The 23697-nt window shown below is 29.6% G+C and overlaps 5 protein-coding genes across 5 annotated transcripts in view; 3 read left to right on the forward strand and 2 right to left on the reverse strand.

Moving 5' to 3' along the window:
• Positions 1-10957, forward strand: part of LOC113378696 — a 37652-nt gene extending 26695 nt beyond the window's left edge. The window contains exons 3-5 of the mRNA XM_026619258.1: positions 3340-3526; positions 10678-10817; positions 10878-10957. Coding sequence (XP_026475043.1) covers positions 3340-3526; positions 10678-10817; positions 10878-10957 — 407 coding nt within the window. The remainder of the gene's footprint in view (positions 1-3339; positions 3527-10677; positions 10818-10877) is intronic.
• LOC113375584 lies at positions 5053-8025 on the reverse strand. The gene is made up of 3 exons (XM_026615520.1): positions 7942-8025; positions 6091-6323; positions 5053-6028 (listed from the first exon to the last, which is right to left on the reverse strand). The coding sequence occupies exons 1-3, from the start codon at positions 8000-8002 to the stop codon at positions 5144-5146; spliced, it is 1179 nt and encodes a 392-aa protein (XP_026471305.1). The 5' UTR covers positions 8003-8025; the 3' UTR covers positions 5053-5143.
• A 2-nt stretch (positions 10958-10959) lies between the features above and the next one.
• LOC113375594 (shootin-1-like) lies at positions 10960-16362 on the forward strand. The gene is made up of 6 exons (XM_026615530.1): positions 10960-11013; positions 11456-11592; positions 12700-12844; positions 13193-13261; positions 14643-15042; positions 16089-16362. The coding sequence occupies exons 3-6, from the start codon at positions 12722-12724 to the stop codon at positions 16271-16273; spliced, it is 777 nt and encodes a 258-aa protein (XP_026471315.1). The 5' UTR covers positions 10960-11013; positions 11456-11592; positions 12700-12721; the 3' UTR covers positions 16274-16362.
• A 1066-nt stretch (positions 16363-17428) lies between these two features.
• LOC113363396 (protein BCCIP homolog) lies at positions 17429-19817 on the forward strand. Its single transcript, XM_026605896.1, has 4 exons — positions 17429-17602; positions 17953-18079; positions 18263-18390; positions 18951-19817. Exons 1-4 carry the CDS (start codon positions 17498-17500, stop codon positions 19476-19478), a joined length of 888 nt encoding a protein of 295 aa, XP_026461681.1. The 5' UTR covers positions 17429-17497; the 3' UTR covers positions 19479-19817.
• A 762-nt stretch (positions 19818-20579) lies between these two features.
• Positions 20580-21805, reverse strand: LOC113363339 (chymotrypsin-1-like). Its single transcript, XM_026605832.1, has 5 exons — positions 21745-21805; positions 21484-21637; positions 21053-21317; positions 20861-20980; positions 20580-20738 (listed from the first exon to the last, which is right to left on the reverse strand). The coding sequence occupies exons 1-5, from the start codon at positions 21785-21787 to the stop codon at positions 20595-20597; spliced, it is 726 nt and encodes a 241-aa protein (XP_026461617.1). The 5' UTR covers positions 21788-21805; the 3' UTR covers positions 20580-20594.
• Positions 21806-23697: the final 1892 nt, after the last annotated feature.

Consider the following 23697-nt stretch of genomic DNA (forward strand, 5'->3'; position numbering starts at 1 on the left):
TTTTGTTAATTTAGTTTGATTTCTAACTCTGTTATCTAACATAAATTATAATTTAATAAACATTTCGTAAAATATTGTTTGATTTATTTATAAATAACCTTAGGTGTCCGCCACTTGGGGACTTCCCCCAACTTAATTTTTCATTAATAATTGATTTTCGGCCTCACGCCTAATTCTCAATTTTTTTGTATTTATGTTTAGCTTATGGAAAGAAATTTGTATAGTAGGAAAACATCAGTACGCTTAAGTACTTTGATAATAAAAAACGATTTTATGAAACTTGGATTTTTTCCAATAAAATCTTGTATTTTATACACAATAAAAGCATATTCTGGCGATATACCACATAATTCTACTATTTTATAATTTTTGCATCCTCAATGTTCAGTTGCAAATTATCACAATAGCCTTGTGCTGAATGTTTTCATGCAATAAATTCAAATCCAAGTGCATAAATGCACTTGCCAAGGATGCATTTTAATTCTTATGGTCATCTGTACATTTTTACTCATTTTATTGCACATTGTATTATTTGAGTTTTGGACCAGAAATAAAAGACATAGATGTATACATTTCATTATTTGAACAGAATTTATAATGTTATATTATTTTAACAAAATTTGTGATGATAATGAGTATTAAAATAAATGCACGATTGAAAATTTAAACTTTAATTTATAAAAAAATGAATACAGGACATGGATTTAGTCAAAAAATATATACACCTGATTAATTTATGTACTCTAATTTATGTTTTTAAAAAAAAAATAGATTTTTACTACAACTTTTTAGTTAGAGGTGGTATTAAATTCTTCAAATTCCTAAAAGCCACGATAACAATTTTTTTCAAAAACAATATTATTATTTTTAAAGAATGAATAGAAGTCATGTAATACTCGTAGGCGGCTATAAAATACAAAATTTCCGAAATAAGAAAAAAAAACTAAGTTTCATCCTTTCGTTATAAAGATTCCAAAGTGATTTTGTATAAATATAAGAAATATATTTTCATGATTTTGACATTGATCGTCTCGACGAAGCAAAAAATAAAAACAAGTTGCAACCAATAATTTCCTTATAAGTCTTCATCAGAGGCAGACAACATTCTTTAATTATTCATAAAATAAAAACTGAAGTGACGCAAAAATGTTGTTTTTGTGAAAACAATTTTGCTTTGTAATGATTTTCAATAATTGCATACGAATAAATTAACAATTTATAAGAGAGTTTAATGAAATTATAAAATCTGTAGAATTTGTCTAAATTAAATTTTATTTTGTAACAAAACGCAGTTGTCAAAATTTTACGTGATTAATTGGACAGATATAATTGACAGTTTTTTTTATAAAAATACTTAGTGAACTAATTTTGTCAAAAGTATATCTTGTTCATTTTTTGAAGGCGAACACTCTATTCTACTAATGTATGTATATAAAAATATTTTTTATTCAAAGTTTATAAGAATTGAAATATTTGGATATCAAATTAAATTTGAAAAATATTTTCGAATTTAATATAAACAATTCTCAATGTATTTTACCGAAATTAATGTTAACTTATCGACACCATTGATAACCAATTTCTAATTAAAATTGATTAATTTTGTTGTTAGAAAACCGAAAGTTAAATCTACGTTATACTGATATTACTTATTATTCAATATTAGAAAGAATTAACTATGACCAAAAATTAAAGTAAAAATATTAAAAAAATATTATTACCAATAATGGAAAATTCGATTTTTGGGCTAAGTCAATCACTTTTGTCTAGATTTTTGATTATGATTCATTATTTTAATATCGTTAAATATTTGTTTCGGTTGATTTATAGTTTATAAATATAATTTTGTGTACAGGAAAAGGTTGACTACATTAGATAAAAAAAATTAACACACAAAAAAGCTTATGGTGTTTTTTGTAGGCGTATTTGCAGACGAGATTTTGATGCGTCATATATATCACAGAAGCAAATAGTACAAAAATTGAATTTATAATATTCAAAGGCAAAATGAGGCTGTAAAGTATTATTTGTGATTTAGAATTGGTAATTGACACATTTTAAGAATAGTATATATAATTACGATTTGTTGAAACAAACAAGTTTAGAATCTACTTCGCCTAATTATGTAAGGAAATATATCCTTTAAGTTTACAAATTCCAGCTTTTTAATTAATGAAGATTTACAGACTTTTTCCATATATTTTTTTTAAATAAAAAGGTATATTGAGAAATAATACAAATAAGCGACATAAAAAACAAACATTATGTTCTTGTGATAAATTTATATTTACTAATGATAAATTTATTATGCAAAATGTCTAAAGCCAACAATCAACATTCAGTCAATTCAGTCAGTCAATGTCAAATTTCTATTTTTAATAGAACAAATTCGAAAAGATTGGACAAATTAAAATGTAAAATGATGTTTTAGCCAGTTTTAGCATTGATCATTAGAATAATATACAACTTCAGTATTTATAAGCTGATATATATTTTTTTCAATTTTTTTTTGTAATTTTTTAGCAATTACTTTAGAACGGCTAGATGATGACACGTACTTTGAGCCGAAACGTACAAACTAAATATGTTTTATTACTTATTGTCATTTCATTTGCAAATAAAAAAAATCTCAAGAGACAATCCAGTAAACATATGAGTCACATCTTTATCTCGTTGCAAATTGCATCTTTTTCCATATATGTAAATAAAACGCACATTTTTAAGACTTAACATTTATACCAAAAATAAACAAATAAACTACTTTGTTCGTTTGACATTGGATTAAAATCACCAAGTCCCTTCTCCATGTTAATAACAAAATTGACTTGTATTTCGAAGGCCACCACATGACATATTATCTGTCTTATATATCCTGCTACATTAAACGCAATCCTGCTACATTAAACGCAAAAATGTTGATTTAATGATTCATAAATATTTTGATTTATATGTCTTTGTTCATAAACTAGAAGCAATTTTTTTTGAAGAGACGACCGTGTCTTAATAAGAAAAATGCCTTTTGTTGTTCCAGCACGTAAGCAATAGTTCAACGAGCGTAACTGAACTTCCTGACGAAATAAAAAGCATCTGCCTTTTTCCAGATGTAGAAAAATAGCTTTTGAATTGTCTCGTAATAAAAAATTAAACTCGTTCACTAAGGGTTACACACGTTTCTTTAGAGAGATAGATAGAGAGTCCTCTATTGTCACACTAGGACTAGGCAGTACTCGTAAACTTTCATGAATTTTCTTGTGGATTTTTATCTATTTACATACATTTAGATATACCATTTTAAATATGGTTAAAATAAGTATAATAATTATATTTTTTTTATTCCAGTTGCCAGATCACTAGCAGACCTGGAGAGGAAACATCAGCAATTATCAGACGAATTCACATTAACTAAACACGAGCTGAGGGATAAGGATGCCCAATTGAACTCTTTAAGGACTGTTTCTGAAAAAGTTTACAAGGAATACGAAACACTCAAGAATCAATATGATGTTGAGACCGGAGCAATGCATAAGTAAGGATAATGTAGAATATCTATATTTATATCTATCTCTATTTGTCTATAATATATCTAAAAATTTCTGAGTACGAATAATCAACGATTCCACACAATTTCTCAAACTTTGAAAATAGGAAAATATTATTGGTAGTATTATATATAAGTCATAAGGGGGCGTCTATTAATCATGTGAGGTTTTTAGGGGTAGGGGGAATTAGACAAAAATCACGTGCGAGAGGAAGGGGTCTAGTATATCACGTGTATTTATTTTCTATCTGAATTAAAAAAAAAATCCAAAATTTTACGATTTTTTTGTAAATTCGAAAAATTTGTTCGAAAAATTTTACGCAACTAAGAATACACGTAATGATTGGTGGGTGAGGGGGGTAATTTTGAATATCACTGGTCCAAAAATCTCTAAAAAATCGATCACGTGATTAATGACGCTTCCTAAGTATTCGGCCTAATAAAAATCTATTCTATACATTCACAAATATTTTGGACAAATAAATAAATCCTAATGTCAACTAGAGATTGACCAACAAATGTTCCTAAATTTTTTTCAAATTTTGACAAAATGCTAGCAAAATCATTTTAAGACAAATGAGACGACTTTTTTAAAATAATTTTATGCCATTAGCATTCTTATACTAAAAAATTCATGCTTTGTATATTTTTTTATCCAGATTTTTGTCTGAATGTTGATTATTTTTAACCGCCAAATGGCATTTTTTTCTAACCTTAGGGAAAATTAATGAAACTTAAAGGCAAATCTTCCTGAATTTTTTTCAAATTTTGACAAAATGCTAGCAAAAATATTTTTAAGACAAATCGGAAGACATTTTTGGAATAATTCTGTGGCATTAGCATTCATACTAAAAAATTCATGCTTGGCATATTTTTGATTCAATTTTGTCTGAATGTTGATCATTTTTGACCGCCAAATGGTATTTTTTTCTAATCTTTTTTTTAAATCTCAGAAACCGTGGACCTGTTTTTCAAAAATTTCATCAATTTTTTATTCCATCAATTCAAGTAAAATGTTTTTTGAATTATTCAAATCGGACGCTCCTCTTTCTCAAAAAGTAAAATACCATTTTTTGCACTATTTGCTCCGTTTTTTCGAAACGTCTGGACCTGTCTTGACCAAAAACTAAGTTACTAATTTACAACTACTAATCAGCACGTATCCCCATCAATAAAAGTCGAATGTTTTTTGAATAATTCAAATCCAATGATCCGTGCTCTCGAAATCGTCGACAAAAAATTGTATCCGCACATACATACATATATACATCATTTTTCTCTAAGATTTGCGAAAATTTTCAGAAACCTTTGATACGTAAAGATATACGAAAATTTTCATTTCGGATTTTTTGCAATTACTATAATTTACTCTACGGGTAGTTAATAAATAATTCATATTTGGCAAAGATCAAAATATATAGAAATATCTTATGAAATAAAATAAAAAATATTCAAATAAACATACTTTATTTGAAAACTTACAAATACATTTAAATTATTAAAGTTATTCCTCATCTCGTTCCATTACCTTAATTTTAACCACAGTGTTAACCATCTCCAATTGGTCATGCCTTTTTATATATAGAATTCATTAATAAATTTCAATTATTCTTTCAAAATTCCATCATCACCAACGGTTGTAGCAATATCACGAAGTGCTGGAACATTTTTCACGACATTTAGGAACTCCTTAATATTGCAACAAGTGGTTTGTCCAATTTCTGCATTTTTGTAGTTATCATTAAGTTTTAGATTCTCAGCCCAAGCTAGATCTTCGCAAACATTTCTACACATATTGGTTGTGGAACCTTCTAAATCGTTTCTGATGATAAAGGCAACAGCTTTTTGGGATTCCCTTTCGTAGACAACTGCCCAGTAATATTCAGGAATTGGGAAGGATCTCTGAGTTCTTCTTGTTTTTAGATATAAATCTGTTAGTTTTCCTTTACTGTTTGTTAGTTGTGCAGGTGTTTGGGAAACTCCAGAGTATACTTCCAAAGTTCGTTGATGTTTTCTCAATTTCCTAATATCCTGTACCAAGTTTTCGAAGTTACCATATAGAACATTGTCCCAAAGGGTTATAAGATTATGTGCTCGTCTACTGACATCCTTGAATTGTGCGTGCAAATGCTCCTTGGGGATAAGGGATACAGTATACAAAACATTTTCACGTCTTACATGACCTTCTCCTAAAAGTTTAGTGACTACTTTATTGATCTCGTCTGATCGATATACTGATAAAATATCGACTGCTGACATATATGGCGCAGGATCCAAATCCTCATTTTCGAGGAATTGTGGTGGTAAAGCCACTTTATAATGAGAATAAACAGGTATATTGCGATCTATATCATAACAAGTTTCCGCCACTGTGGACAAATCTTGAGAGCCTGGTTTGTGAAATTGATATTTAGCCAAACTGCCGCTACATTTCGTGGACAAAACAGGCTTTAGTTCCAAAACACGAAGTTGGCAAGATATTTCCGAAGGCTGAACAGAATCATTAAAATTAATACTTTCAAATTTTTTTAAAAAAATCAATTATCTATTACCTCTACACTTTGTCCATTTTCATCCACCAGCTGACCATTTCTACAATGGGCAATCACACTGTGAATGGTTTCGTCTGTGATTTCATGTTGTTTGCATGTGAAAATCACGCTATTTCCTGAAGGAACTTTGTAAGCACCTTCGTGATTTTCCAAAAGTAATTCCGTTTCGTCGGCATTGTAAAGTAAAGGTCGGAAAGCGGCTCCTTTTTGTGGGAAAACTATGCTACATTTTTCTGAAAGAGAAGAAACAATTTGAAATAAGATAAAGGTCGGAAGGCAGTGGAAAAACGAAGTTGAAAATCAAAATTTGGGTTTGCGAAAATTTTTGCTTGCTAATTTAATATAGAACATAAAGAAACAGATCAGAAACAGCAGTTGTGAAAAATTGTGCGAATTTTCCTAAACAGCGTTATTAACACTCCAAGGACAGATTTTGTACTAATATTAAAAATACCAAAGTAAATAATGATTAAAGAAAGTTATCCAAGAACTTTGTTGTTTTTCAGCAAATATGATAAAATTAATAAAGACAGTTATCCAAGAGCCTTAGAGTTATCTATCAAATGGTCAAAAATAATAAAATTAATAAAGAAAATTATCCAAGGGCATTTGCGTCATCCGAAAAATAGCAAAGAAAAAAAGTTTATTTATCGAATTCAGGGGCTAATTTTCGGATAAAATATAAATGTTATGGTAATGCTATGTTGCGGGTCTATTTTCGTATGAATTGGTAGTAACACACCATCAAAAATCTATGTATTTGCTGTTCGATCAGATGTTTTACACATAAAACATAACCTGCAAAACGCACAACGTTAAATAACTATTTTATCATAATGTTTTTTTTAAGTAAAATTTTTTTAAGCGCAACTAGGGTGTAAATCTGTGAGCATGCAACGAAAATAATGCTCTCGGTGAATTTCTATACGGTTCGATTGTGATTATTCGTCGTATATGTGAATAGAGATCTGTCGTTGTATGCGTGCCGGCATCAACGTTGTATGCGTTCCGATATCAACAAATAAATTGGCATAGATAAATAAACATTTAAAGTTACATCGTACTATGAATCTTGATTTAATGAAAAATGCCTGAATCAGAAAAACATTTTACCCTGTTCCTCGTAAATAGTTATAATGAAAATAATAAAACATATGAAACATTTGTGCCGTGTACTAAACGTAAGTTTATTGAAATAATTTCTATATTATTCGTAGTTTCTATAAATCTTTGAAGTTATTAAAATGGAAAATATTTTTTAGACAAGACAGATATTGCAGCTGTTCAAAGAATGAGATTATATCGCCAGCAAAAAAATAAAAAAATACAAGCAGTCAATGAATGTATGTTAATTTTAATTACATAAAGTTCTTCAAACACAATTATTACATGATGAGTGAAATTGTGAAAACAATATTTGTTTAGGCGTTGTTTAACATAATTCACTGTGTGAACGAATATTATAGAATTTATTAATCAGAAATTACTTTATTTCTCTATTGAAGGTTCAAGTCGTAAATGCTAATTACAATGACAAACCGATCATGTCGAATTTGAAGTATGACTTTAATTGCATTATTGTTCTCAAATATTATAAATATGTTTAATGCTATGCTCCTGAATGTATATTTCTCGAAAATAGATTTTGTTATAAATATAAAAATACTGTAGAATATTAAGATTTGTTAAATTGTTCTTGAGTTTGACGGTAAATCTTTATTGAACTTTACTGAAATGATTTTTATTCATTAACCACGGTTAAATTTAATTGATTGCCGACTTATTGCGAAGCATTATAGTAGTACATTAAATATTCCCATTAAAAACATATCATTTATTATTATTACATACCCTCTGCAAAAGTTGTTCCAACCAAAAGAGCAGAGCAAACTAATATACACACTGAATTCATTTTGTAGACTGTTATGATTTCTGGTCGAGAGCAATAATTTATAATACTGTCTTTGAGATAAGAAGATGAAATTATTGGAAATTATAATTCATAATAACAAAATAGGCGTAGTTATATCCCAGAAGTGATATTCTTCGAGGAAATGGAGGAATTTTGGGTAAATTCGGTCTTAAGTTAGACTTTTGTCTATGGTTTCCATCCCAGATAAATTTACTATCTGTGGAAAATAAATATAAAACGTAACAGTGGTTAAAATTACTCATATTTGAGTAAAAAAATTTTTTTTGAAATTTTGTACTCCAAATAAACATCTATTTTATATCTCAAAAGTAGTTATCATTCTCAATTTTTTCTATATCTATCAAAATTTACCCAAAAATGTTTCAATGTTTCCATATTTTCATATGACAAATTAGATTTATAAATATGAGACATTTAATTTAGGAGGATGTGGAATAAAATAGTGGTGTATAAAGCAAATTTCTGGAAATTACCAAGGTGGAATTGCTAGATGAATATTATGGCAATATCTTCTTTGAGATATTTTTTAAGAACTAAGTTTTTGGATACGTAAATTGCCCACGAAAAATTTACCTATTCAAAAATTTTGTTGAGTTGCCATAATATTCATCTAACAATTCCATCTTGAAAAATTCCAGGAATTTCTTTCATACACCACTAGTTTTTTCCACATCCTCCCAAATTGAATGTCTCATATTTATGAATCTAATTTGCGCACATATTACCCACATACAATATTGAGTGTGGGTAATTGCAAAATTAAACTGAGTCACCATAATTCTCAAGAAACCAACAAGTGATTCAAATGGCCATCTTAAAATAGAAAATCTAAATTTATTTGGATGAATACCATTGCGATATATCTCAAAATAATAATAATAAAATAATAGAAATAATAATCAAAGGACTAATTGACTTTAATTAATAATTAAAGGACTTGATTTGAATTTGGCCTATTTGTCTAATAAAAAAAATTAAAATAAAAACATATTTTACTGATTGAACGTTCGTCACTTGATGTGTGTCATCATTCAGCCATCAAACCAGGACAAAAACAAAAACTTAAAACATTAGCAGCAATTGTTTAAATTTTTTTGAACTTAATAAGCAAAACAACATGTACCTAATAAAATTGAAGCCTTAAATTAAAAAGAGAGCAGGGGTAAAAAGATCCATTCATCACGTGGCTGAATGATGACACACATCAAGTATCGAAACGTATAGTCAATAAAATTATTTTTTAACCTTTTTACAATTTTAAATAAATTTCTAAATCATGAACATCCTTTAAAGTGCAGAGAACTTGAGGTCAAAAGTTATCTGTCGACCAAACATTTCATGTTTAATAAATGTATATCTACATTTTTTCAGAGCTCATTTGTTTACATTTCATGTAATTATTGTTTGTTTCATTTCTAGTATTATGTTTAAGTGTGAAAATGGTAACCAGATTTTTTTTAGTGTTATCTTAGAATTAGATAGGAAGAATACCGCAGAAATATGAAATAAAAATTTAAATTTATTTATTTGTACGTGGCGGAAGTTACGAGAGCTTCAGCTTTGCTTTTAGTTGCATTTCGCGCTATGTACAACCTAATATCAAGCAGTATAATGTTTGTGGGATAGTACTGATATTATAATCTTTTAATTAGAAACTCCACATAAAAAATTATCAAATTTTATTGACTATAAAATATTCGATATCAAAAATATACATGACATGTCCCATTGTTTTTTACAAATCAAAACACAGCCTGCTTGATATCGCCACACCTCCGCCCAGTGTTGATCTCACAGTTAAAAAAAAATACAGGGAAACACGTTATAAAAATGTGGTGTGGAAAGCAGATTTAGCAGACCAGTGTTGGTAATACTGGTCAATTCCAAATTTCCATGTTCGTCAGCAGATCCACCGTAATGTGGTGATTTGACCTGCCATCAACTCCAATTCTGCATAAGTTCTCGATCTATGGGTATTAGTTATATCAGAATAACTTAATGTTTAGAATGCATATTTATGGGTACAGTTTCCATTTCTGCAATCGTTGCATACGTATCTGATGAGTTCCGATCAGAGAAAGAAGTTGGCCTTTATCCAAATCAGAATCAGTGGTTCGTTGACATAAGAGTCCAGAATTGTGAATCCAATAAATTATGTCAAATTTTGTTTTGATTCGTCGTTGTCACCGATAAAGGGAGTGCATTATAGACGATTTGTTGAGTTAACAGAGAAAGAGAGGTTGATTGGCATTCCAATGAAGTTCAGGCTCCAAATTATTTTTTCTGTCAGCAATAAACACTGAGGTCTGGTAACCAAATGAGTAACCTCGGAAGTCTGATCCAGATAGTAAGTGCGTTAACTATGAATGGATTGGACTGGACATACCTTATAGGTCGTCACTGAAGACCAGTGATTATGGTGCTGCGTCAAAATCAATTTTTCTTAAATCTTCGAAAATAAACTCCTTTATCTTCTCTCCATCGTCGTGAGCACCAATGTGGGAGTAGTAATGATATTATAATATATTAATTAGAAACTCCCAACATAAAAAAATATATCAAATTTATTGACTATATGTTCATTTTCAAAGATAGATAAAGTTCTACAAGATTATATTTTTCTGAGCTGTCTAATGTAAATTTAAACTTTTCAGAGCTATGCAACATGCAGGAGAATGGTATAAACAGAATCGTCAGTTGAAAAGACAAAGTGCAGTCCTAGTCCAGAAATATCTCCAAATCAAACCAAATGGATCCCTAGATATAGACATAGATGGTTCTACAGATACAACAGGTAAAATACGGAACTTAATATTATCAATAACATTTTATTTAACTCCACAATTTCCTTTAGATGGTCATGACGATTTGGAAGCTTTGAGGAAAACAGTGACTGATATGAGTTTAGAAATAGCAACTTTACAACTGAACTAAATAATGCAAAACTTCAGGAGTTTGAAGCAACTGAACAGTGTGTTAATTTAACACAGGTAATAAAAGACAATTGAAATTATTTATATGTGCACAAATCATCATGGTTGTCTTAATTGAATTTTGACCAACACTCTTTAAAAGAAGGTCTTTACAAAGTCGACCAATTTCGAAAATTTTGAATTCACAGTTTAACAAAAAGTCTTAATTCTTGAAAACATGGGTTAATATTTTGGGCTGTGTTTCTAGAAATATTTACAATTACGGATCCAAAGCTTAAAAATGAACAAAATTAATTAGAATTAACCATAATAACCGAAAAGTGGTCACATTTTCACTATTGCTCTTATTTGCACCTAAAAGCCTATAATTTTCAAACCATGTTAGATAATTGTTTCTCTAATTACAATTAATATCACCCCGTTTCGGCTTGACGTTGAATTCTGGGACATCCTATATATATTTATATTAATTGTTTATCTAAATACATTATCTTTTCAGGAATTAGAACAAGAAAAGAAATTAAGAGCTCAATGTAACATCGAATTGGAAAGTTTAAGGCAATCCAGAGATCATTTTGCAAAAGTTTCAAAATTAGTCGCAGATGAAGTAAGCGTTTTGCGTAAAAATGCCGAAAAGTAAGTTTATGAATCATTTTCAACATACTAAAAATCACAATATTTATTTCAACATTTCACTAAAGTTATGCATACTAACACTCCAAGTCAGTAGAGTAGGGCGGGGCTAGTTGAGCAAATTTTCACTTAAACGGATGTAGCATCTCAATGAAAAGTCTCAAAAAATTGTTATACGGCTTAATGGATTTGTTGTTTATCGCTTAACAAAAGTGTTAATACTATTTTTTGGTAATAAATAAAATTTAAAAGCTACAGCTGTTTGAATGCAAAAAGCACTAAGAAAGTATAATAAAATCATAGGTTCAATGTCGTTTAGTGATGAAATAAAATAAGTTTTTAATAACCAGTTCAATATTTATAGTCTTTATTGACATAAAAAACAATACTTATAGTAATTTGCTTTGAATAATTAACGAAAAGTAGAATCAACTGAACAATATCGTATCTTAGGAATTATTTTACCATTATATTCATTATTTTTGTTTAAAATCATTATTTCTTTATATTATTACTCATAGACTTAGCTTAAATCTTAAAAATAATAATCAATTTCTGGAAGTTAATAATAGTTGTCTTAGTGACAGAACAAGTTTAGCAACTATGCTCAACTAACCCCAACTCGGAATTTCGAAATAAAAGTGAGTTTATAAAAAACCGTGAGAATTATAGCCAGAATCTCTGTGCATATTAAAAGTACTATAATTATATTGAAGAATAACATTTACCTGATTAAAAATAAATAACATTTGACTAAACCAGACGAAAACTCGTGATGAATTACGTTTTTACTTTTTGGTCTCAAAATAAACAAAACGCCCGTGAGCCTCACTCATTTGTCCAGCGGCCACTAGCGATCGCGGGATATTTATTTCTCCCAAATCTCTATATTTCCGCCATATGATGCCTAAACGGACGGTGAATAGTTTTCGAGATATTTCGATTGCTCAACTTGCCCCTATGCTCAACTAGCCCCGCTCTACCCTATTGTCGACATGAAGAAAATTCCAAAAAAATTGGAGACATAAAAGAATAAGTTTCAAATATTTCCTTGAAATTCCTGAACTTGTTATTACATAAATTATATTTATTTTCTAATTTTATATTCAGAGAACGTGAGCAAGCTGAAACTATGATAGACGAAGCCAAAAAAGCAATCAGGGAAAGAGATGTTTTAGCAAGACAAAGTGCTTTGCTCATACAAGATTATAAACATGATGGAGAAGAAGGCAGGATACTTAAATTATTGCAGGAGGTACAAACATAATTATATTTGAAAAATTATTTTTATGATTATCGAGCAACTGTGTACTCGTAGTCCAAATAATCTGGTATTCGAGATAGACAGATAACTCAAATAATTAACATAGTTAGAGATTTTAGTTCACGATTCCTTGAAACCAATTACTATCTATTTTTACAAAATATACAGATTCAGACATTCATTTTTGAATGGCGATGAAAACTATTAAAAAGTAGGCCATAATTATGCTCACAGAGTACATCAGAAATAGTGTCATTTTCCTTAATTTGATTTAATCATGATTGATATGATTATATCTTATAATTGATATTATTTTATGACTATTATATTTTTACCCAGGTTGGTGAGCTCAAAACAATGCTCGAAATGGAACGAAATGACCATCAAAGTCAAGTAGCAGATTTGCTGGTGAGCATCTCTTTACTAAAATTTATTTAACTAATATTTAAATAAAAATTTGTACAAAGGTGTAGGTATTGTACAAAAGCATTATAAATGCAATGTATTACTAAGCATGGCCTATATATATTAAGCCATAATTATTGATCTATATTGCATGATTATTATTATTTGTATATTTAGTAATTTCAGGCTATTTGCTTTTAGCTATAATTTGTATGCACTCACAAAATGATATGAATGGGGGATTTGGTTTCTGTAATTCAAATCTGTTGTATAAATATTACTATATCTTATATAATTATTATTTGTATATACCAATATTGAAATCGAATCGTATTATTATACCATTATGTTTGAATAAATAATGCAACGGAATGTAAAATTTTGGATTCACATAACGAGAAAACATATGGATAATGCAACGATAAAAATGCTCAAAAACAGAACAACGAATTAATTTCACATATATGTTTCAATCGTCAGATAAGTGCTCATGATCAAATTATTTTTTAAGTATTGCTACATGCATCGCATAATATTTAATGTATAATGCAATCTTTTGAGGATATGATTTATTTGTAAAAATGCAGCAATTAATATAAATTCATTAAAAATACTATAGCATTTTATGCTCTGATGTCTAGAAATGTACCTCATATTTTATTTTTTCAAAATATCCTTTTCGTTATCAGATTTAAAATCAAACGTATCTAATCCACTTTTCCTTTTCCTTTTTTTTTTTTTGAGGCAATTTCTGTTGGCGAAAATATGATTGCATTATATGCACTGTTTTCTAATCATTAATGTCGTATTTAATTTTTACAAAATATCTTGTTTTTAGATTTGCTATAAAATCTCCTTCCTTTCACATTTTTATTGACCTTATTTTTAAGATACATCAAATATATTATTGCATTACCCATATACATTAAATGAAAATGTTTGGAAAAATGAACTCACTTTTTAATTACAATATTTAATTGTCGTGCTTAGTGAAAGAAGCACAGTAAGTTGTAAAACATTTTCACTAACAAGAAAGAAGAATAAATAGTGTTGCCATGACAACGCTATTTTAGGAGCTCTATTACACCAGAATTGCCCCATTAATAGAAGTTCAAATGTCGATACATACATTATTTTAAGCTGATAAAGCGTGCATGAATGCGAAGAAAAAATCATTAATGATTCAATGGTTTCCCAGTAAATTTTTCAGAAATATAAGAAAATAATTTATTATGATACGATTTTTTAAACTTTGCGTAAAATATTGCCTCCAAATACATATAAAATTTTCTCTCCGAACCAAATCCCCATCGCATCATTTTGTGGGAAGCTTCCAATAACATCTTGGCGCATCTCATACGATATGTAACCGCCCGAATTTCAGGAAAAATTGGAGGACAAAAGTATAGACCCCCAAATCGAAGTGTTAGAAGCCAAACTAAAAATAACCGAACACGAACTAAACGTCGCCATAGAACGTGCCGAACGTGCTGAAAGCGAATTACAAAACACTCTTTCCGAAAACAACGGAAGTATGCAGACGGATAATGATGTTTTCGGAAATGGCGAAGAGGGAGTTGTTATGAGGAGGAAAATGACAAACGGAAATCAAATAGTTATGCCTCCTCCGCCTCCGCCGCCGCCGGTGCCGAATTTGAATCTTGGCGCCAATAAAACGGAAATCAAAATCAAGACGCAGGCAAGCGCTGTTGCGGAAATGGCTGCCATGCTGGATATCAAACCAGTAAACGATACTCCGGCAAAAACAAAAAATGATAATGGAGGTATATACGAAAATAATATATACAAACATTTTTTCTTGGGGTTATTCAATTTAAGAAAAAAAAACATGCGTTCGAATGAAATTAGTCTGGCAGGGTACCTGATTCAGTCTAAATCGGTTCAGAATATTTTCTTACTTTAATTCCTTGTAAATGTTGTTATGATAAAAATATTTTATGCAAAATAAGACCTACAACGATTAAGTAAAAAAGGTAAATATAAGCATGCAAAACTTATTTTATACCACGTACATAAAGCATGTTTATATTGCTGTGCTATCATTATTGCTAGCGGCTTTGTAAAATTGATTTAGCAAATAAAATGATATTAGGTCCTTTTAAAATTATTATATTATATAAAGTTTATTACAATGCATGCAATTTATATATTAAGCAGCTGTCCCAAAAAATATATGTTTAATTTTTTCTATCGGTGGAGTCTTGTAATATCAAGAAAGGTAAAACAAACAAAATGGATATACCCAGTATACCTAAACATTATAATTATTTTTTTCATAAAATCTTAATAATTTAAAATGCAAACTTTATGATAGCACGTAGCCACAAATTTATAAAAATTGTAGCAAGTTTTTGGGTTAAATTAGGTAGTGTCCGATAATTATTTACCTATCACAAAAAACCACAAACATCATGAAAAAGAAAATTGATAAAGCGAAGGTACAAAAATGCTTTCTATTTGTTACAATTTATATGAAAAATCACAATTAGCATTTCAATCAATTATCAAAGTAATTATTACTGGAAAACTCATTTTTTTCAAAAATAAACTAAACTTTTCTTTTTTGCGCAAGGGCTATATGGTAATAATAATTTGTATCACTGTAAATAATTAAAATATATTAACTAAATATTTAATAATTTCATATATTTATTATTTATTTAATCGGTGATGGAATACTAATAAATATTTGATATCGAACTGATCAACAAACCCTAAAAATTCTTACATTTTTAAGTTGCTCTTCGAAAAAAAAATTGTACACATTTTTGTCTAAATCTTAGAGTAATTATTGTATTTTTTTATCCAGGAATTATAGATGCCATCGTGGATCAAATAAAAGGCGGTAGATTTAGACTGAAATCAACCGATGTGCAAAATAAGTCAAAAACCAAAAAAGAAGAACCTGCTGCCGTTAAAGAAATGTTAAACATTTTGGGAACATTGAGGAGGACCAGGGGGAAGAGGTCAAGTATGAATACAGGAATGCGCTAATTAATGAACAAATATTTTTAGAATATATTATATCCTTAATTCTATGGAACAGAATAAATCTGTAATTATCTGCTTAATTATAAATTATGTATAGCCATTTGTTGGTGATAAAACAATGCAACTAATTTTCTAATTACACACAATAAAATAAGTTGAGTGTTTTGCATATTAAAAACATATTATGCATGTAAAATCTTACTGCACTCAGAAGTACCGAATAAGTTTTCAATATCAGTTGCATAATATGAACAAAATGGTGCTAATGTTAAAAAATTGGATATGATTTTAAAAAAAATAGACTTATAGATGACTAATAATCATAAATTATTAGAAATATCGAATAGTTTACTGAAACTATGGATTACGAATATATCCTTCTAAAAATTTTAGTAAATAGTGCAAAATGAACGTTTTTGAGGTCTTGAAGTCTCAAGTTTGTATGTAAATATCAATTTAGTTTAAGATTGATTTAGATTAGATTTTGATAAGATATTTTATAACGCCAGTCACACAATAATATGTATTATTTAATAATATGTATTGTTTAAGTATAAACATTTTTCAAAATTATATTCATCAATTACATATTATCACATGTAAATTATGATTAGATAGTTTAAAAAGTCTATTAACTATTAGAATATTATATGATTAGGTTTATAAGAAAGTTTATGAAATAATTGTTAAAAAATGATTGAATAAAATCATGAATTCTGTAATAAGATATATATTATGTAAAATAAACTTAATGAGATACATTTATAGTGTTTTATATAGAAAAAGAATCACATTGTTACAACTACAGTTCAGTTAAACGTAGATATCAAAATGGATAATACATATGCTTATAATATATCACACATGATGCTATATTTTTGGCAGATATATATGAATTGGTTAATGCAAGTGATATGTAAAAACACATTTTAGTTGTTACTACTAAATTATGTTTGAGAGAAGTCGAAGATTTAATTGATTTCAAGGTAATATTTTGTTTAATAATCAAGGTAAATATTTTGTTTATAATTCCAAATTTCAAATTTATATTTAGTTTATTTCACTGATGTTGGCACCATTGTCACAAGAAGTGACAGTTTTCCAAATTGCTCGCTGACTTTGTCTACTCAGGCAATACTACTTTAGTATTTAATTTTAATATAAACAATCGTAGGCACGTGTGCAATCTTTGTGATATTTAATTAAATATTAATAAACTAATTAACGATGTCGAATAAAAAACCAGCGCTAATGAATGATCCTAATAATATGAGTGATGAATCCGATAGCTCAGATGAAGGTTCTGATCAAGAGGTTTATTCTGGGCATGAGGTATCTTGACTGATAACCTAAAATGTTCATATATTATCTATGTTTCATTATATGTTACTGCCTTTAATTGCTTAAAATCATTATGAGTTATAGATAAATTCAAATTAGTAATTTTGGACTTTGAAATGTTATTTCATTTTATTTAATGAACCGGCGTTTTGACTGTCATGTGCCAATCAATGTTGCATAGGGTTGTGAAATTAAACATTTTTGGATTAACAGGATAATCTGAATAATATAACTGAGATAAAATGAGAAGTTCATATTATTTTCATTTGAATACAATTAACATGCATATAAGACTTTTGTTATGAATTATCACTTTATTAGTTCATGTTTTATTTATGCAGGAAATTCAAGTAGACTTTGAGGGTCGAAATCCTACCGATAGTGACTTTCATGGAATAAAGCAGCTTCTGAATCAATTATTTTTGAAAGCTCATATTAATCTATCAGAATTATCGGATCTGTTAATTGGTAAGTTATAGCTTGTAATATCTTGTAAATTACATGAAATATGTAATTATAAGATTAGATTGTGAGATGAAATTTTTGCAATATGGCACAGGAATGTTATTATCATAACATGGTTGTCTTAGCAAGTTTGTTTATTTAGTTTTATTATTTGAAATATTTGATTTGTTTGTTTTCTTATTCCAGGTCAAAATTACATTGGTAGTGTTGTTAAACAAAGTGACGCAGACCCTGATGAAGATGAAGATGATGAAATGACTGATATAAATGATGTTTTTGGTATAACGAGTGTAATTAATATTACCCAGAAAAAGGTAAGTGACTGCATAATTATGATTCAATCATTTTAGTTACTGTAATTCAGATTGCTTATATATGTTTATTTGCTTATTATCATATGCTTTGGATTGATGACAAAATTTCATTGCATGTTTTATTCATAAATTAATTATATTAACTATTTCATCATTCTCTAAATATTATTACAGGAAAGTCATTTCCTAGTATTATTATATGTAAAAGTACCATGAATTCACTTATTACTTCTCTCTTCAATTATTCTTACATTAACTTTATATACATACCTAAATACCTATTTTATTACCAAATGGCACACCAAATTCAATTTTTATATCTAATTTATAAATTGAGTGCAAAGATAAACTTTTTTTATTTGTATCATTTAAAAGAACATGTGCGACAATGAAGTGAAATGTGTTTCTGCATGAACCTTATATAATTGCAATATTTAACAAAAGTAATTATATTTATTTATTCATAATCAGTGTATCAAAAATCAAGAAATTAAAATTATCATGAATCATTAGTCATTCTCATGTAAGTATTGGATCTTTCAATCATGAATATTTTACAGAATTTAGAATGTGTTCAACAATTACGCAAACTTCTTGTTGAGCTTGCAGAACAAAATGCAACGGATACAACTAACAAACTAATTCAAGACATCCTTAACGATGAAGAAAATTGCACCGGACTTCTGATAAACGAGCGTTTCATAAACATTCCTGCACAGATTTCAGTGCCACTCTTAGAGAATCTGCAAAGCGAAATCAACAGGGCAGTGTCAAAGAAAATGCCATATAAATTTGTATATTACATTTTGATATGTAAATTATACAAAAATGAGCAAACTAAAAAGAAAAAGTCAAAGAAATCTGAACCTGATGTGATTTGGTCAAATCCTGAGGAGGAATACATTCTTCCTGAAGCCTTAGCTAGTTTTGAGTTTTCAGTAAAATCAGAAGCCGATTCTGGTTTAGGAGGCGATTGGAAAGAAGGAGACAGTGAAATGACACCATACAGAAAAATTATGATTTTGCGAGCTGATAGCTTACCGAGGATAATTGAAACTATTAAAACACAAATGAGTGGCACAGCCTAAGCATTTCCAATCATATAATAGATTACATTTATATAATATGTAATCCTTTTGAGATACATAGTTTACTCATAGGCGATTGTTATTTATCAAAGAGTGTAAAGAAGCAGGTGACACGTTTTGTACACATTTCTGCAGATATTCATTTGCAACTATTGAACTCTTTGTTGATCACATTTTCAATTTTTAGGAAAGTTCACTTTCCTAATTTATGATGAAAATATTGATGATAGAAATGAGGATATGAAAAAAACAATCTCAAAAGGATTAAACATAAATCAGATAGTTTGAGGAAAGTAGCATTCATATTTTATATTTTGTTCACAACTTATATTGAAATCACATCCCTAATATAGCATACTGTAATCTAATAGAATCTTTTCATATAAATATATCTCAAAGTACGATTTCATTACTTTCAGTAATCAGTTGTCAACCTTTTTCTTTTTCTTAATCTCTCTTATTATCTGATTTTTGTTATTTATATGTGCATTAACCAATTCTTATATATCTGCCAAAAATATAGCATTATGTGTGATATATTAAGCATGTGTATTAGCCATTTTGATATCTACGTATAACTAAAATGTAGTTGTAATAATGTGATTGTTTTTCTATATAAAACACTATAAATGTGTCTCATTAAATTTATTTTACATAATATATATCTTATTACAGAATTCATGATTTTATTCAATCATTGCAATTATATAAAACATTTTTTTAACAATTATTTCATAAACTTTCTTATAAAACTAATCATATAATATATTCTAATAGTTAATAGACTAAAACTGTAAGTTAAAAACAAACATGGAATAAACCTGAAACAGCAAATCCAATCCACGATCGAAATAATAAACACTTATTGCACTCAAATGTTTGATTCGAATTTGAATTTTGCTGGCACAATTTTGTTTAATAATAATTTATGCGAAAATATACCTGTTTTACATTATTTTTAAGATTTCCACCATTAGTTCATTGAAAAACGACTGCCACATAGTGAAAGATATCAAGATTATATTAACAAGAATTTCATTGTATCCATTTGCATCCTTTTTTAGACCATGAATAAAACTCATATTTAAAGCAAATAATTTAATGCACTGAGCTATTTTATTTGGCAATTTTAGATTTAATCCAATCGACATAGTGAGAAACTCTTGTGAATACATCAGGCTTGCCGACAGCGCAAGGAATGCCCCAGGAAACGATTCCGTGAAGTTGTCCATTGATGACTAAGGGGCCACCGGAATCACCCTTTTCGAAAAATATTCAATTAATAACTATTTTTTTTAAATAATATATAATTAATAATTTTAATAAGAATATAACCGAAAAATATGAGAAAACTTTTACTGTATATTTTTTGTAAGACTTACCTTACATGCACCCTTGCCCATATCTGCAAAAGTGCATATTTGGCTATCGTGGATTGGAATCTTATCCTCATTAAACATTCTTCTGCAAACACTTTGGGGGATGGTAAATGTATTTAATTCCTAAAATATAAATTATTAGAAAGTGAAACATTACAAGACAGAATGGTAACTCTGAAAATTCATATTATCTACCTGTAAATCATTAGGTGGCGGTGAATCTTTTCCCAATCGTCCCCATCCAGTCAAACGAGCATCCTCTCCGCCTCCGATATATTTATCTTCAAATGGAATTTTTTGCACTTTATCGCTGAATTTTATTTTATTCCGAAGTTTTACAAGTGCCAAATCATTTGCGGCAGTTTGTTCATCAAACTTGTCAGTAATAGTTTTTTCTATTCTATATCGTTCACCTACTTCATCCAGTTTATTCACGCCGGCAACGACTTCAAAACGTTGTCTGAAAATTGAAATGCAATCAGACTTGAAATGAAAATTTATGGGCAAAATAGTCATGATTTATAAAAATACGAAATTACATATTTTAGGATATTTGTTTCCTCTAACTACTACACATATTTTTTTCTATTTTTCTATTTATGGTACAAGATATATTACAAATTCACCCCATGCAATGAGCAGCAGTCAAAACCCAATAATCGTCAATAATTGCTCCTCCACAGAAATGTTTGTTTTCAGCATTTCGAAGTGAAACTTGATAGGGCACCGATTTTTCTTTAGCATTTTCACCACCCACGATTCTCCAGCCGATTGAAGACGCTGGGGAAAAAATATGTAAATTTGGTTCAATGCATAGGATACAATTTTATGTACTATTTTGTAGTTGATAAATAAAGTTAAAGGAATATAAAAATTAATTTCTTTACCTGATGCGAATTCAATGACTGCTAAAACGATCAGTACCTTCATGACTTCACTGCAGTTTCTACACTTAAACTGATAGCGCATTTAATTCAATTTTATATTTAATTTAACGATAATAATTGAGATAAGTTCCACTTATATTATCTAACAAATAGGTAAATCCCATATAACTCTCATTTGAAATGAAATTTTATCATAAAATATTTTTTGGTTCCTGGTCAAAAGTTCAAAGGTGAATCAAATGGAAATTTCTTCGATAATGTAAGATTTAAATTATAAAAGAATTGTTTAGATTATTTTTAAAAGGAAATAGAAAAATGAGTATTATCGAAAAAAAAAGTTGTATTAAATGTTATTCATAGGCAGCAATTTTTTATCAGAATACTAGCTGACCCGGCAAAAGTTGTTTTGCTAAATAAGGTATATTCTAGACAATTTCTAGAGAATCAAAAATATTAATACTTTAAGTGTATAAGGATGTGTTGTTTGAATGCTATATACAATGAAGTATTATAAAAACAATAAACCCCATTGGTTCCGGATAATCCGAAGTCCGGATAATCCAAAGTCCGGATAACACGAAGTCCGGATAATCCGAAGTCCGGATAATCCGAAGTCCGGATAATCCGAAGTCCGGATAATCCGAAGTCCGGATAATCCGAAGTCCGGATAATCCGAAGTCGGATAAACCGAAGTCGGGATAATCCGAAGTCGGATAATCCGAATTCCGGATAATCCGAATTCCGGATAATCGGAATTCCGGATAATCGGAATTCCGGATAATCGGAATTCCGGATAATCCGAATTCCGGATAATCCGAATTCCGGATAATCGGAATTCCGGATAATCGGAATTCCGGATAATCGGAATTCCGGATAATCGGAATTCCGGATAATCGGAATTCCGGATAATCGGAATTCCGGATAATCGAATTCCGGATAATCCGAATTCCGGATAATCCGAATTCCGGATAATCCGAATTCCGGATAATCGGAATTCCGGATAATCCGAATTCCGGATAATCGGAATTCCGGATAATCGGAATTCCGGATAATCGGAATTCCGGATAATCGGAATTCCGGATAATCGGAATTCCGGATAATCCGAATTCCGGATAATCCGAATTCCGGATAATCCGAATTCCGGATAATCCGAATTCCGGATAATCCGAATTCCGGATAATCCGAATTCCGGATAATCCGAATTCCGGATAATCGGAATTCCGGATAATCCGAATTCCGGATAATCGGAATTCCGGATAATCGGAATTCCGGATAATCGGAATTCCGGATAATCCGAATTCCGGATAATCGGAATTCCGGATAATCGGAATTCCGGATAATCCGAATTCCGGATAATCCGAATTCCGGATAATCGGAATTCCGGATAATCGGAATTCCGGATAATCGGAATTCCGGATAATCCGAATTCCGGATAATCCGAATTCCGGATAATCCGAATTCCGGATAATGGAATTCCGGATAATCCGAATTCCGGATAATCGAATTCCGGATAATCGGAATTCCGGATAATCGGAATTCCGGATAATCGGAATTCCGGATAATCGGAATTCCGGATAATCCGAATTCCGGATAATCGGAATTCCGGATAATCGGAATTCCGGATAATCGGAATTCCGGATAATCGGAATTCCGGATAATCGGAATTCCGGATAATCCGAATTCCGGATAATCCGAATTCGGATAATCCGAATTCCGATAATCGGAATTCCGGATAATCGGAATTCCGGATAATCCGAATTCCGGATAATCCGAATTCCGGATAATCCGAATTCCGGATAATCGGAATTCCGGATAATCCGAATTCCGGATAATCGGAATTCCGGATAATCGGAATTCCGGATAATCCGAATTCCGGATAATCCGAATTCCGGATAATCGAATTCCGGATAATCGGAATTCCGGATAATCCGAATTCCGGATAATCCGAATTCA

The sequence above is a fragment of the Ctenocephalides felis genome, unplaced genomic scaffold (genome assembly GCF_003426905.1).
Source record: "Ctenocephalides felis isolate EL2017-DRISC unplaced genomic scaffold, ASM342690v1 CF-g0.4_SCAFFOLD_00845, whole genome shotgun sequence".
In the NCBI taxonomy this organism is placed as follows: domain Eukaryota; kingdom Metazoa; phylum Arthropoda; class Insecta; order Siphonaptera; family Pulicidae; genus Ctenocephalides; species Ctenocephalides felis.